Genomic DNA, 15,246 nt, shown 5'->3' on the forward strand with positions numbered 1-15,246 from the left:
CTCCACAGCCCCCAGGACAGGATCCTCAGAGGGGTCTGGAAACACATCTGGTTACTTAGCAATGTAATCTCTGTTCAATGTAATGAATACCTCTGTGTCCATACAGGGAGTATATGTTTCTGTCATTGCAGACTGTAATGTGTCTCAGGAAGCCATTACATTCCTTCGAATGTCTACGCATGTCTCACAAATATGCTTGATTCCCTTCTTCATGCTTTTGTTTTCTCGGGGTGAATTCTGAGAGGGGTGATTGACAGGAAAACATACTCACATATTTTAATAGGTTTAAATGTCTCTTTGAAAAGCTGGTACTCTCAGTTTTGGGGAAAGGCGGGACCCAAGCTGTGCTTCCCCTCCCCCACCCCCAAACTTCACCATGGGTCAATATTATTGTCATAAATGCCAAGAGTCACAAGCAGGCCATAGGGCAGAAGCTCAGAGACAGAAAGCTGTTATCACATGTGGGCTTGGCCAGGTAGACTGTTTGGTGCTCCTGACTAGGGACACCATGAGATTGTTCTGACAGGGGACCTGTAGGTAAAGAGGGCAGTAAGGCAGCCTGGGTTGGTGCTGAGATGCTAGGCTGGGACCAGTGTGCATCCATGGGACAGGAGTTGCTCTGGAATCCCTCTGACTCTCTACCCTTGCATCCCCTGTGAGGTAGTAAGATGACAGTCCCAGCCTATCTGCTCTCCTTTTCCCATCAACATCACTCCTGTGACCTTCACCCCTGTGACCCTCACCCCTGTGACTTTCACCCCACTGTACACTAAGTTCTGGCAAAACATGTCAGTGAAGTGGAAAGAAAACCCAGGGAGCAGTAGGACCCAAACCCAGCCATTCTTCAAACCTGCTTCCTTAGCCTACAGTGAAACTGCCCTGTGAGCTGCCCTGTGAGACTGCCCTGCCAGCTGCTAGCCAGCTCCATGCTCCTGTTTACTACCAACCAAACTGTAACTCTCCAGTACCTGCCGTTTCTGTTAAGTACAAGCTGTCCCTGCCTTCTACTCCTCCTGTCCCAAGTGTTTCTCTTTACTGGTAGTTAGCTGCAACTGTCTGCCTTACAGGCTCTGTGTTGCCAACCAAAACTGTCCCAGGCTGAGCCTGCTGGGAATGAGGAAATCCATGGAAAGCTGTGCTCTGTGCCCTCTGTCCCTCTCTACCTGTCCTCTGGCGGGAGGTGCTAGGGTTGGCTTGTTGTGTTGTTCCTGCTGTTTCTCCTTGGGTGTGGGGATAGTGACACAGCATCTTACATGACCAGGCTGGCCCTTGGACTGATTTTCCTACCTCCATCTCTAGCTCTCTGTACCTTCTTCCCCTCGTCTTCTCAAGCCCAGCATGGCGGGTGGTGTGCGCCTGTAATCCTCATCTGGCCTGGGAACTACAGGTTAAGGCAGTGGGATCAGGAGTTTAAAGATGGCCTGGGTTACAGACTGAGACCCGTGTTAAGAAGTAGGAGACAGAAAAAATGGCAAAAATACAAATTAAACCTAACAAATAAACCCTCCCATAATTACCATGTATACCCATAACAGACCCCAAGTGATTTCAGCTCCCTGAGGCCAGGGTCTCTGACATGGATGTCTTCTGCTTCCAAATGGAGAGAACCACTGACCTTCGTGCCAGTCAGCTCTGGGCTGCTGAACCTGTGCAAAGGGGTAAAGTGGGCCACTGTAAAGTGAGTGAAGGGAGCCCGAGAGGCAGCTTGTCCCACAGAAGGATGGCTCTAACATCTCTCTCTAGAGGCGGGGAGGATTAGAACAGTGTTCTCTCAAGAGGGAGCTTGAAGTTCCAAAGCAGGGACAAAGTCGTACACTGAGAAGAGGGAGGTGAGAGCCAGCGGAGCCAGCCAGGAGCGGGTCCAGCCAGGAGCGGGTCCAGCCAGGAGCGGGTCCAGCAGTCTCTGGCTTAATGGATTCAATACTTCCCATTGCTCCCACGTTGCAGGATGCTCAACATTGACTAAACCCCATCCCACTGTCTGAAGGATACCCTGTAATAGGCTGTGACTTGTGTTTCTTGCAGGCAACTATGGTCCTGAGCTCTGCATACTTCTGGTTGGGATTGTTCCTGGTTCCGACTGCGTGTTTGATTGAAGACGTGGCGTGGAGAGCGTAAGTATAAAATGAAGTCTGACCTTCAACCTCGCCGCTCTGTCCTTGCCGCTGTCTCTCACGTGGGGCCTGTGGGGATGCAGAAGAAACAGGACTCCTGACCCTTAACAAAGAAAGTTTTGTTTCATTTTATTTTAATTTAAGCTCCTGCTTCATTTTGATAGGAAATACATTTGACGGGGAAAAAGAATACGGAGCAGAAGTCACATGACATTCGATAGGGGCATTGTCTTCTGTGTGATTGCAAGGCCATTTCCAAACACAAACGTGTTTCATCACATTTAGGAAACATGACCTGAGACTCATTTCACATCTTAAAGCACAAATGGTACCTGGCTCAAACCTCCGTGTGTAGAGGAAAATCATAAGCACGTACCTCACTTCTACGACAAAGCTGAAGGAGCCTTCAGTCTCCTAACCAACTCACAGTGGGAATCCTGCCAATCAAATTCTTCCCAAGAGTTTACAAGTCTATAAGAAAATTGCATCACAAATACAAAATTATGATGAAGATTAAATAGAAATTAATTCAAACTCGATTTCCTCTCCTACATTTTAAAATTGTATCATTCCTAAAGTATAAAGGAAGCAGTGATGCCTCAAGAGAATATTAACCTTTAATTTCATTCAGGAGCAGATGAGAGACTGCCCCAGTGCCTGTAGGATTGGTTTAGGTTCGAATGGGTCCAGTTCCTCCTAGAAATGTGGCCACATTCCCTGAAAATTGAGACTTCTAGCTTGAGCAAACCACAATTATTTCAGGGCCCTGAGGAAGTGAAGTGAGATTGTTAACCCAAGCCTTCCAGGAAAAGACATCAGGCCTCATTTTTTTATCCGTTCATTGCTCCCACACACGACAGGAATTATTCTTGCCTGACAGGGATATCTTTTGAAAAAGTCTTCATTTGGGCATAGTCTTGACAACTGATACAGAGAGAGGAGAGTGAGGATTTTCCTAGAATGAATGTTTTTGTTTTTCTTCGGCTGTTTTTCAACTACTACTAAAACCCAAATGATTTTAACTCCTTAAATGCCTTGACTAACCACTGCTCCTGTTTTGTTTGCTATAACTATGTTCTGTGAATGGCATAACCAGAACTTTTGGAATGATTATATATAGCCAGGAAAGGTTATTTCCTTAACCTAATAGATGCACTGTGAGAAAATCTCCATTCAGTTATTTCCTTTTTGAGCCAGTGGGCCCAATTTTGGCATACTGTGTTTACTCCCTGGCTGAATTTGTTGCAGCTCTGCAAATAAGTTAGTTTTAGGGACACGCTTCTTGGCTTGGCTGAGTGTGAGGGGAAGTAGTTACAGGCTCACAAATTCATCCCTAACTATCTTAATTCAGCTATCTTAAATTAATGTCATGAAAACAGAGTTTTACTAGGGTTCCCTCTGCCAAGGCGGTCTTTAGCAAAAGTATCTTTGTTTCATTTCAAAGAGAATGTTTATAGACTGCAAAGGCTCTGCCTCCTCCTGTGTTTTCAGAACCTTTTCCAATGCATTTCAAGTACAAATTCCCTGTCACCATGAAGCACATGATCTCCTCCTTCTAACAAGACTTGTCTGGGTCCTGTTTGTAGGACCCAGGCTATAAAATTAGCACCATTTACATATTAATGATGATAAATCAGATCATACTGCTTCCAACTCCAACATATGGAAAGAGTAAAAGTCACTTCCTCTCCAAGGAGCTTGCCAGCTGGGTTCCAGCCGGAACCAGAGCCCCTCTGAGAGTTGGGGAGCCAGCAGGGAAAGCAAGCCTTGCCTGTTATATTGTTGAGGCCCTGGAAGCTGCTGCCTGTCAGGGGTGGGCGGCAAGCACAGCATCTCTTAGAAGTGGCGGGACTTTCGGGGGGGGGGGCTAGAAAAGGGGAAATCATTTGAAATGTAAATAAATTATATCGAATAAAAAAAAAAAAAAAAGAAGTGGCATCGATCACCTGTCCCTATTGACTTACGTAGCCACTTCCTCGATGCATTTTACTCTTGAGTTATTGCGAGAAGCTAGAAGAACAGTGTGTTAAACTAGCTGCTGTTTGGGGCTGTCCAAAGTCTATGCCCATTTGTCATATCTGCTTGATGCCTACACTTCTTCCATCCCCATCATGAAGAACAAGAATTTTATGAATGTATGTGGCCATGGTCCCACTGAGCATGGGGTCTATATTCTGTGTAATATTATACTCCGAGCTGGAAATATTTGCCAAGGCAAGTAAATTAGTGGCTCACTCCAAGGAGAGGAAGCATGTGGTAGATGGATTGATTGCCCTGGCAAGGCACAGTACTCACCTGTGATCTTTGTGTCTGAACTGCAGTTATGCAAAGTTTTAGAAAATGTTCTCCACACTCCCCCACCACACAGACACAGACACACACACAGACACACACATACACAGACACACACACACACACACACACCATGCTCTACAGTAGTGTTTCTCAACCTGTGTATGTGGGGAGAGGTGACAGCTTTCAGGAGGTCACATATCAGATATCCTGATTATCAGATACTTATATTACAATTCGTAACAGTGGCAAAATTGTAGTTATGAAATAGCAATGAAAATAATTTTATGATTGGGGCTCACCACCACATGAGGAACCGCATTAAAGGGCTGCAGCATAAGGGAGGTTGAGAGCCACTGCACTTCTCTCCACTGGTTTCTGCTCTCTCTCTCTCTCTCTCTCTCTCTCTCTCTCTCTCTCTCTCTCTCTCTCTCTCTCCTTTTGTTTTTCTGCAGTTCTAGTAATCTAACACAATTACTGTACAAGCAAATCTTTTCCCACTGAGCTACACCGTAGCCCTTGGTTTTTTGAGATGGGATCTTTCTGTAGCCAAGGCTGGCACTGAGACTGAGATTCTCCTGCCTCTGCTTCATGAATGCTGGTACCACCGGCCCTGCCACACCAGGGCTGGTTGTCCTATTGAAAACGCCATCACAGAGCAGACCTTGAGACAGGGAGTGCCTCTCTTCTAGGCACCTCTTGCTTCCTTGCCCCGCCCTCCACTTCCGTTCCAGGACCTGGGCTGTTCATAGTAAAAAGAGGGGAACCAACGGAGTGAGGTAATTCACTTTCCCACAAAGTTTGTCAGCTTTCTGGACGAAGATCCATTTTTAGACTATCTTAACTCAGATTTGGAGCACCATCAAAAGCCTGCCCTATTATTCCTCAAAAGTAATGAGGGTTCAAATGGCCCTATCATTTATTAACATAATTGGTTATATGTGATCTCTGGCTAATGAGACGCCTTGTTAGAAGCATGGAGTGTAAATTGCCCAGAACTATTTTAATATCCATTAGCCTACACTCTCCCAAAACGGTCACCTGTGACAGCACACTCAAGTAGGCTGCCAGGTATGACTCTGCCTCCAGAAATTGGTTACTGTCACTCTCTATAATTGATACAAAGCTCAAGGCCACCGAGCACAGAGGGACATGCTCCCTTTTATCAAACTGTCCTGTCTCTTACCAGGCATCACACAATACACTCCGCAGTTCCAGACTTCATTTCATTATAATTCCAGTTAAATGGCAATAAAGGTAATTTCTGTGTACAAGTGGGCCTTGGATTGCCATTACTTTTTTTAACATTCTAACCAAACCAATTTCTCTCGAAGCACACTATGTTTTTATTTTCATCCACACTTAGAATTCGATGTTTCCACTTAAATTACTGCCCTTGCATGCAAAGGAGGGAGCTCAGAAAGTAAGTTTTAGAAACAAAAGGATGAAAAGTTCAGCTGTTTGTTTTAAAGCGCCTAAGGAAAGAAAAAAAAGGACTGGGACGGGGGAGGTTGACAAGAGAAGGTGGGGGGGGGGGCTGAAATGATTGAAAGATTATTCATATGGATGTGTGAACATCTCACATTGAAACCCACTGCTTTGTATAACTAACGTTCCTAAGTAACCTAGAGCCACCCTTACCTGTATCAGAGAGCTCACGGCGGCTCACCTGTCAGTCCCCAGATGTCCCTACTCTATCCCTTCCGTAGTCACCTGGTGTCTTGAATGGGGTGAGATGAAGGAAGCCAGGCTAGGGGATAAGACACAGATACTCTGACTTCAGAGTTATGACTCAAACCCTAACCCTCAGTGAGACTTGACTACCTGCCAATGCAAATGCTTCTAGGTTTTCCTTGATAACCAGTAATTGTGAAATCACTACACACATCACTACAAGGAGATTTAAAATTCCTTTTCTATTTCAACCCTTCGTAGATCATGGTTCTTGAGGAAATGGCTTTACATTTCAAGTACTACATACAGAAAAGAGTAGTCCAGGCCTCCCCAGCCTCACAGCCCCAGGGTTTTTTCAACAGTGGCCGGGTTCCCAGGCTAGCTTACAGAAGCCAGCCTGATGCAATTGCATCCTCAGAGAAAGCACAGTTTCTGGTTCGTGGAAGTGAGCAAGCCGTTGCCCTCCTGAGGCCAGTTTATCTGCAGGTGTCTTTGCTTTTCTCTCTGGGCTTCAGGTCCCACTGCCCTATTTCCACTCCGTGTCTAGTCTCCCTGTCTCAAACCCAGAGACTCTGTCTCTCCTGGCCCGGAAGACAGCAGTCGGGCTAGCACAGAGGTTGGCAGTCCTGTGCAGGAGGAGGAGGATGGATCAGGACTGTCCGGGTGCTGTGGGGAAGTATGACGTGACTTTGAACAGGGTGGAGCATCAACCATGTGTTGACCTGTTTACCATCAACACAGCCCGTAAGCTTGTATGGAACATTCAGCAACATGGGACAGTAACATTTTAATATCTTTCCTCTCTCCGACAAAATGTTGGCCAGCCAACATTTGTATGTATATATCTCATTTATTGTTTAACTTAAAATTCCATGATCCCTGCTTTGAACTTGGTGTTTTATCAATCCTGGGCCGCGGAACTCCCTTTGAAGTAATTAAGGTATTACGTGTTAAGGCACGTGTGGTTGGGGCTTGTTTACTCTGTGGGGAAGGAGGGCAGGCACCTTCCTGCTAGTACTCCATTACAGATTATGGTGAAGTGCCTGGGACTGGCTTTATCTGAGTGGGGCCTCTGTCCTAATGGGCAGAGGGCTGCCGGAGGGGGGTGAAGTCCCACCTCCAAACTGTGCCAGGTCCCCATAGCCACTGCTTCTGAGCAGTCCCACTCAGTGCCTGCTCCTAGTCAGTCTGAGCTTGGTGCAGAGCAGGCTCCTTGACCACAAAGCCCTTGCACAGCCATTCCTAAGGGGATAGCCAGCACCGCTTGCCGTGCACTCTTGCTTCCTGTGCTTTTCCCTAAACAAGATGCCTCTCCCTTCGCCTCGCCTACTCTAATTGCTTGTTGTTGCTTATGTTTTCTTTACCTATGCATTTGCAATCTGAGGATGAGTGTGGCTTTGTATACTTTAGTTTCAAATACTAAAAAAAGTAATGCATAGACACAAGATGTATTTAATGGGAAAATAGAATATATTAAGGGGGAGTTAATTATTAGGCTGAGAGTGGTAGAAGGGTAGTTCAGTAGCAGAGCATTTGTCTAGCATGTACTAGTATGCCTGGGCTCAGTCCCCAGCATAGCAAAAATCATCATCATCATCATCATCATTATCATCCTGGCCCCAGAAAAGAAGCCCTTTAGAACATACTGCCTCTGGAGATGACAATGTAGTTTTTAGTTACAGCAAATTGCGTATAGCTGTGGGACACAAACATAGGTACTCCACAGGCCATGGTTTAGCTTCAACTTTAGAGGAACCTGAGATTTGTCCATTGAGAGGGATTTAGTGTGGCCAGGAAAAGGGAGCAGGTAATGCCTCCACTGTTCAAGAGGAACCAAGCGTCCAGGCCAGGTTCCCGCTGTGGCAGGAAACCAGTGCTGGATTTCCTGAGTGAATCACAGCCAGAGGAGAAAAGGAAAGCTGTACCAAGTATATATTGACTCCAAACCTCAGACTAAAGTTTCACTCGCACTGGGAACATGAACTCTGCCATCCTAAACCTCATCTCTGCTGAGGCAGTGGCTCTTTTCACAGTAAACACAGACAGAACTGCTAACCGCAGCAAACAAGGAACCGGCATCCACGCAAAAGGTTTCAAATATGCCATGTGCTTCATATCCTGCAGTAAGAGCACTCCGGACCACCGGAGTCTTGATCGTTGGGGCTCCTGTTGTCCTTGGTCAGACCTGCCTGGTTGCCAAGGCTTTAGTGGGCACAGTAAAGGTCTCATCGCTGATGCTCAGGACGCTTTGGGCTGGGAAGGTGAAACTCCTGGGACATGCTCAGCTTGCCCAGAGGGCACCTAGGAGAATGGTTGTCCATCTTCACAACTGTCTTCCCTCTGTTTGTCCCTCCTGCTCTAGGGCCAAGCACACCTGCAAAAAGACACTGCTGGAGGAGGTGCAGGAGCTGGAGACCAAGTCCCGAGTGATGGGCAAGGCCATGCTTCCAGACAGTAACGGCAAGAGGTGGGCTGCCTGCGTGCACTCCTGGCCCCTCTGACTCACATTTCTCCTCCTTGGCTAGTTGTCAAGGGGAGCATGGTAGGCTCAGTTTCAGGCATTCTGATTACACGAGAAGAATGCAGTCATGGTGAGCTTCAAATTGCATCTCCTCAGCAGCCACGAGAATCTGAATTTCTGGGTCACTGGGCCTGTCCCCAGGTAATGGTAGGGGTATTGTTGGGGGTGGGATGTGGACAAAACAGTCTTGTGAATAACCAACAGCATAGCAATCGTTTCTCAAAGGGAAGGAGTAGAGATTTAAAGAGGATCCAAGAGCCTGGCCTTTCGGTTTCAGGTTCAACCATGTTACCCAAAACTGAGCATGTAAAGGAGTGTATGGCTGATAATGGAGAGCTTTAGCTGTCCATAAGAGTTTCATTATAGTACTTCAGTAGACCTGAGGGATGTTCCCCCTTTATCTATAGTTCACGGGTATGCATGTTTTTGCCTGTATGTAATGTATGTATGTATACCATATGTGTGCAGTATCCACATAGGCCAAAAAAAGGTTATCAGATCTCCTGGGTCTGGAGTTACAGATGGTTGGGAGTCGCTGTCTGGGTACTGGGAATTGAACCAGAGTCCTGTAGAAGAGCAGCCAGCACTCGTAGCTGCTGCACCATCTCTCCAGCCCCTTGAAAGGGGACATTTTTGATGAATTACCATGACGACTTGGTAGATCTGAGAAAGGTTGAGGACATTCTTGGTGCAGAAACTGCTACCTCAACTCCTTTGTCACCAAGCATGTAGCTGCTCTGCCCTACACTCAACAGGTGACTGGGGGGAGTGTACCTTCCCTCCCACGAGTTCATCTAGTCGGTAAATTGATCAGAAATCTGTGTGTTACAAAAGGTGATGGCTCCCAGAGAGGACCTTCTACAGTATAGAAAGACCTCTGTGTTTGTAATGTGGAACATCTAGAAAAATCTGAGCTCTCTTTTCCTAAGTTCCTGAAGGAAGTCAGTAGCTAATATTTAATGAAACAAAGAACCTAGAAATGGAGTACTTCTAGAAGTTTCCACATTGTTATATATTGTATATGTCTGAACTATCTGTTACAGCAATGAAATCAAAGATACTTAGTTTTTAAGGAAGACTTTGGGCTGGGGCTGTAGCTCAGTCCATAAAGTTCTCATGGGGCAAGCCCAGGGACCTAAGTTGAACACCAAGCATGTAACAAACCAGGCATGACAGTGCTTGCAAGCCCAGAGCTGGAGAGATTTCTGGGTAAGATGATAGATTAGAAACCTAATCACTGGATCTTCATGAAAGAAAACAATATAATACACATTGAGCTCTTTACCCCAGCACTGGGGAGGTGGAGATAGGCGCATCCCTGAAGCTCCCGGCCAGCTGGTCTAGACTAATTGGCCCCAGGTTCTGCTTAGAAACCAGTCTCCAAAAAATAAGGTAGGAGGAAGGATAGTCAATGTTGTTCTCTGGCTTGCAGACATACACACACACACACACACACACACAGAGGGAGAGAAAGAGAAAGGTCTTAGAAATATCATCTCATGTATTTTATTTATATATAGGCATTTTAGGAAAGATTTCAGAGCACATGGTTGGAATTTTGCTTAGAAATACTTTAGATTTATTTTATGTATATTATGTTTGCTTGCTTATTCATATGTGTACCATGTGTGTGCCTGGTTGCCCTATAAGGTGAGAAAAGGTCTGTGGATCCCTATGGATCACAGTCCAACATGTGGGTGCTGGGAACTGAACCCTGGTCCTGTATAAGAACAACAGGTGCTCTTAGCCACTGAATTACCTCTCCAGCCCCTGTAGCTTACATTTTAATAAGTGAGTGCATTAAGCATTGTGTTAGTATTTATAAACCAACAAAACAAAACTGTCTTTCACAAGCTTAAAACTGGGACTAGGGATGTAGCTCGAGGCCCAGGACTTCATCCCAACATTGGAAAAAAAACAAAACAAACAGATAAATTTAACATTGCGACTAAATGGTAAATTCTTTTGTATGTCAGACAGTTTGGACACAGTGCTCATCACCTATTGGATTTCCAGTAACCTACAGTAGTCTTTGTGACCTGAAAAGGTCATAGTCATGGGTTGCAAAACCTGGGGCGGGGAACTCAAGTAAATTGAGATTCAGAGATATTCACAAAGATAAAATGCACAAAAATGTGATAAATACAAGTTTGTCATCCTAAGAAGAATATGGACCCTCTTATAGATCACAAATTCTCAAGCCTACATGAGATTGCTAAACAAGCATAAATAATTTCTAAGTAATAATGAGAATCTCAAAGCACAATTGTTGGTTCTACTGAGATACACCAGAGGAGAGCATCCCATATTCTATGGTATATGTTTGTGCTGTCTGGGTGGAGACTTCACATGGCCTATAAAGTTCTTCGTGCGGCCAGGACTTGGCAGCATGGACGTCAGAGGACCATCTGTCTGGGCCATCCTAAAAGGCTTTGACGATGAAGGTGGGCTGGGAGAGAGCTTATCTTTACTCCCTTAGAGTAAAGGACCGGGGAGGACAGCAGCAGTGAGCCTGCATCAGGCAGAGTCATTCCCCTACCACTAGTTTGCAGAGCAAGCACTTTCCAGAGATCTGGAGTCTTCGTGAACTCTGTCTGAGCCCTTAACCACCCGCCCTTGGGCAATCTGGGAATGCAGTAACTCTGTCTCTTCATCTGTTGTAGACAGCTAATGCTTTGAGGGGAGGAGGACAGTTTATGAAATGACATAGACAGACTGAGCCATTAGGAGGGGGCAGAAGTATTGGCTGTGAGTTTGGCCAGAGAGTCACAGTAGGAGGGGGCTGTGGACTGTTAGCCTTGAAAGAAGAAAAGAGTCTCTCTTCATAAAAAGATGGGAGCTCTTCAGTTTTGATTTGTTTTGTCTTCTGTGCATACTAGGAATGAAATTCAGGGCCTTGCCTATGCTCCACCTGGAGCTATACAAAGCCCTTGGATTCATCTGCAGAGGAGGCACAGAAACACAGCTTTGTGCCGTCATCCTCAGCAGCCAGGGGAGTCCTCCTCATCTAAGGGGCCTAGCTTTGTGGCTTCAACTCTGAAAAGAATCTCAGGCTGAGCCAGTATGAAGAAAAGTTGGAGGTTTTTATTGAAGATATTTTAATATAGGCTCAGGCATGATGATTAGGGGAGAGAGAGAGAGAGAGAGAGAGAGAGAGAGAGAGAGAGAGAGAGAGAGAGAGAGAGACTCAGAAAAATCATCCCCATGAGTGAGTCTCCGCTGCTCAGGGGAAAGTGGGAGGAGAGTATCAGAGACAGGCAACTAAGTATCTTAGAATTATACACATATGCCACATTGGGGGCTCTGATTCCATTTCAAGGTTTTTAGGACACACACACTCCTTACTCTCTTTAAGGCTTTAAGACAAGAAAAGTCTTGGAGAAGTGAGAAGAGAAAGGGTCCAAACCCTCTCATCCACAATGAAGCAAGAATTCCAGTAGTTAGTTAACAACTACTGAAGGTGTCTCTTTCCCATAGTAAACCTGCAATTATAATTGATAAGATCAATTATAAGGTAGTCATGGGTGCCTTGGATTGATTTATAATCTGTTAAAGTAAAACCAGGAGCCACTAGGACTGCACAAGGGGAGCAGAACATATTCTTTCCCTGTAAATTGTGTTTCTGGTAAGATTCCTAGAAAATTGCAGGTTTACTATGGGAAAGAGACACCTTCAGTAGTTGTTAACTAACTACTGGAATTCTTGCTTCATTGTGGATGAGAGGGTTTGGACCCTTTCTCTTCTCACTTCTCCAAGACTTTTCTTGTCTTAAAGCCTCACCTTTAATGTGTGTCTTCCTGTCTGTCTAGTAAGAGGGTGACAGCCATCCATATTATACCATCATATCATACACCGCAGCCACCTTCCTGTGGCAGTGAGGAAACCAGAGCCTTGAGCACACAAGGCATCCTAAACCCTGAGCTCCCTCCCTAAGCCTCATGAATATGAGTTTTTTGAAGTATTTATTTATTTGTTTGTTTTATGTGCATTGATGGTTTACCTACATGTGTGTTGGATCCACTGGAACTGGAATTAGACAGTTGTGAGCTGCCACGTAGGTGCTGGGAATTGAACCTGGATCCTCTGAAAGAGCAGCCAGTGCTCTTACTGCTGAACCATTTTTCCAGCCCATGAATATAAGTTTTAAACATCTCCTGGGTAGCACTCTCTTGTAAACATTTTTAATCCCAAACCAGAGTTTCTACCCTGCCTTGGTCATTCAGGTACCCGATAAAAGACACACATAACCTTTATATTTATATTAAGCCTTAAACAGCACAAGAGCAGAGCAAACATCTACCCTCTATGCCATGAGGATCTGCTTTCCTATTGATAACCCTGAGTAATTACTATGTTTCATCTGGGCTGCTCTTAACTCCAATTGGCTAACCCTTGGGGCCATGTTTTCTTGACTCCTAACCCATGGTGACCTTCTTACCTTCTCCTTTCCTTCGTGCTTCTCCTCTGACCACCCCCACCCAGGCCCAGGAACCCTACAACCTGCCTATGTCTCTTCTGCCCAGCTATTAGCTGTCAGCATCTTTATTTACCAATCAGAAATAACTTTGGGGCAAGGTCACATAGATCTATATGGATCTATATAGGACTTGGATCTATATAGGACTCTCTCGTCTCTGGCATCTAGGCCTTGAGGGCTCATACTTAGCATTGCATACACAGCAAAGGACTAACCTCAACAGCACACACCTTGAATCCCTGCACTCAGTAGGCAGGGGCAGCAGATCTCTCACTTTAAGGCTACCCTGGTTTATGGAGTGAGTTCCAGGATAGCAAGGACTATACAGAGAAACCCTGTCTTGAAAAACCTAAACAGACAGACAGACAGACCTCTATTTAGTAAAATCTACCTCTAAATGGTCAAGTGAATCTCAAAAGGTCGAGTTTGTGTGTGATTTTCTACTTGCTGCATTTGAAGATCCATGTTCCTAACCTAGAGTGAGTTTCATGATTTTTATTTGATTACATGTACGCACATCTAGATGAACAGTTTTGTTAGGATTGTATTTATGGGAAATAAAACAAACATCTTTAGGCATTAACCTTAAAAAAAAAAATCTCTCTGTGCCAAACATATAACCACAGTTTCAAGACAGTATCTAGGGTCCTTCTGTTTCTTATTCATTCAAACCTTTTAGATTTCTTACATTTATTTATGGGGTGGGGATAGTACAGGCAGGCCATGGCATGTGTGCAGATGTCCAAGGACAACTTGTGGGAGTCAGTTCTTTTCCCCTACTATGCTTGTTCTAGGGATCAATCTCAGGTCATCGGCTATAGCAGCAGCTGAGCTTTACCTGCTGAACCATCTCTCCTGTAAAAACGAATTTACCATATCACTTTGATGAACCTATGTGAATCCTGTCTTTCACTGTTGTTTAAACCATTAAGTCTTCTTCAACATGCCTATTTCAGTTTGAATTTAGACTATGTCCTCCATAGGCTCAAGTTCTGAATGCCTGATATCTCATTTATGTTGCTATTTTGGGAGGTTCTGCAAATGTGGGAGAGAGGAGTGTGGCTGAACAGAAGTTAAGTCTCTGAGGTGTACCTGCCGCTGGCTCAGCCTCTCTAGCTGTCTTCCATTACATGTCCCCACCACCATGGTGGGAATGAACAGACACCCCACCAGGCCTTCCCTTCCCCACTGGGCTTCATCCCCCTCCTGTTGTTTCTTCTCTGTTTCATCATCGTGATGAGAAAGTAGCTAATGTGATAATTCTATGCTGTTCCTTAACCCGTAGAATTCATGCACAAGTCCTATGCTTAAGACCTTGATAAGTCAGGGATCGGTCAGAGAGTTAGATCAGGAGCAGAACTTCCTGGGTTTGTCTGTGGTTGTGCACTGTGAAGACGCTGCACTTTTTGCCTTCTGGGCTGGTCAGAATGCTCTCCGTCCTCCCCAGAGTCCTTTGAGGAGGAGGGAGGAGGAGATCATGCAGATCTGCAGATCTCTATAGAAGGGCCCCCTGGATAGCTTCATCTTGTGTGTCTAAAAAGAATGACCCAATGGAAAGAACTCCTCCTTCCAAATTTTAATACTTTCCCTTCTTTAGTCTAGAGTGTAACTCAAGATTTTTTTTTTTTTCTGGTAGAAGACAGTCTATCTCTGACTACTTACTTTCGAGAGTCCAGGACAACATGTATGGTAACAGGCTAGCTGTCCTCTAGCGTTTTCTCTTTCTTGGTGTAGGATGGAGCGAGGTTATGTTTTCCATAAGGCAGGAAGTCAGCTGACTAACGGAGGGAGGGTCTAGACGCAGCGCTGTCTCAGTCTGATGGACAAGGGGCCCCTTGTATCATTGTGGATCCTTCTCTCTGTTCATCACGGTTGGGGGAGGGGGGAGGAAGAGGGCAGGGGGCCATGCTGGTTGTCTCCAGTTACAAGGCCAGGCAGTTCTGGTTGCTGCCTCTGGTTTCCCAGGAAAACTCAGATTCTCTTTCATGTAAGTGCTTTCCCTGACCCGAGGCCGGCCGAGCTTGAGTAAAGATAGCAGCCTGTCTGGCCTCCAGTCTTCTGCCAAAGATCGAGTGTCTCCCTCTGGTTTTGTGTTCTCTGAGAACACTGATGCATGGCTCTGGGGACTCTCCTAGAGTGACCTCAGGAGGGAATCCGATCCCAGCTGG

At 45.4% G+C, this 15,246-nt stretch overlaps 1 protein-coding gene across 1 annotated transcript in view; it reads left to right on the forward strand.

Annotated features, from left to right (window-relative positions):
* The window catches only part of Atp8a2 (ATPase phospholipid transporting 8A2), a 427,564-nt gene that overhangs the window by 381,104 nt on the left and 31,214 nt on the right, over positions 1–15,246 (forward strand). Inside the window, exons 33-34 of the mRNA XM_052190506.1 lie at positions 2,026–2,114; positions 8,443–8,547. Coding sequence (XP_052046466.1) covers positions 2,026–2,114; positions 8,443–8,547 — 194 coding nt within the window. The remainder of the gene's footprint in view (positions 1–2,025; positions 2,115–8,442; positions 8,548–15,246) is intronic.

Source organism: Apodemus sylvaticus, chromosome 8 (genome assembly GCF_947179515.1).
Source record: "Apodemus sylvaticus chromosome 8, mApoSyl1.1, whole genome shotgun sequence".
NCBI lineage: Eukaryota > Metazoa > Chordata > Mammalia > Rodentia > Muridae > Apodemus > Apodemus sylvaticus.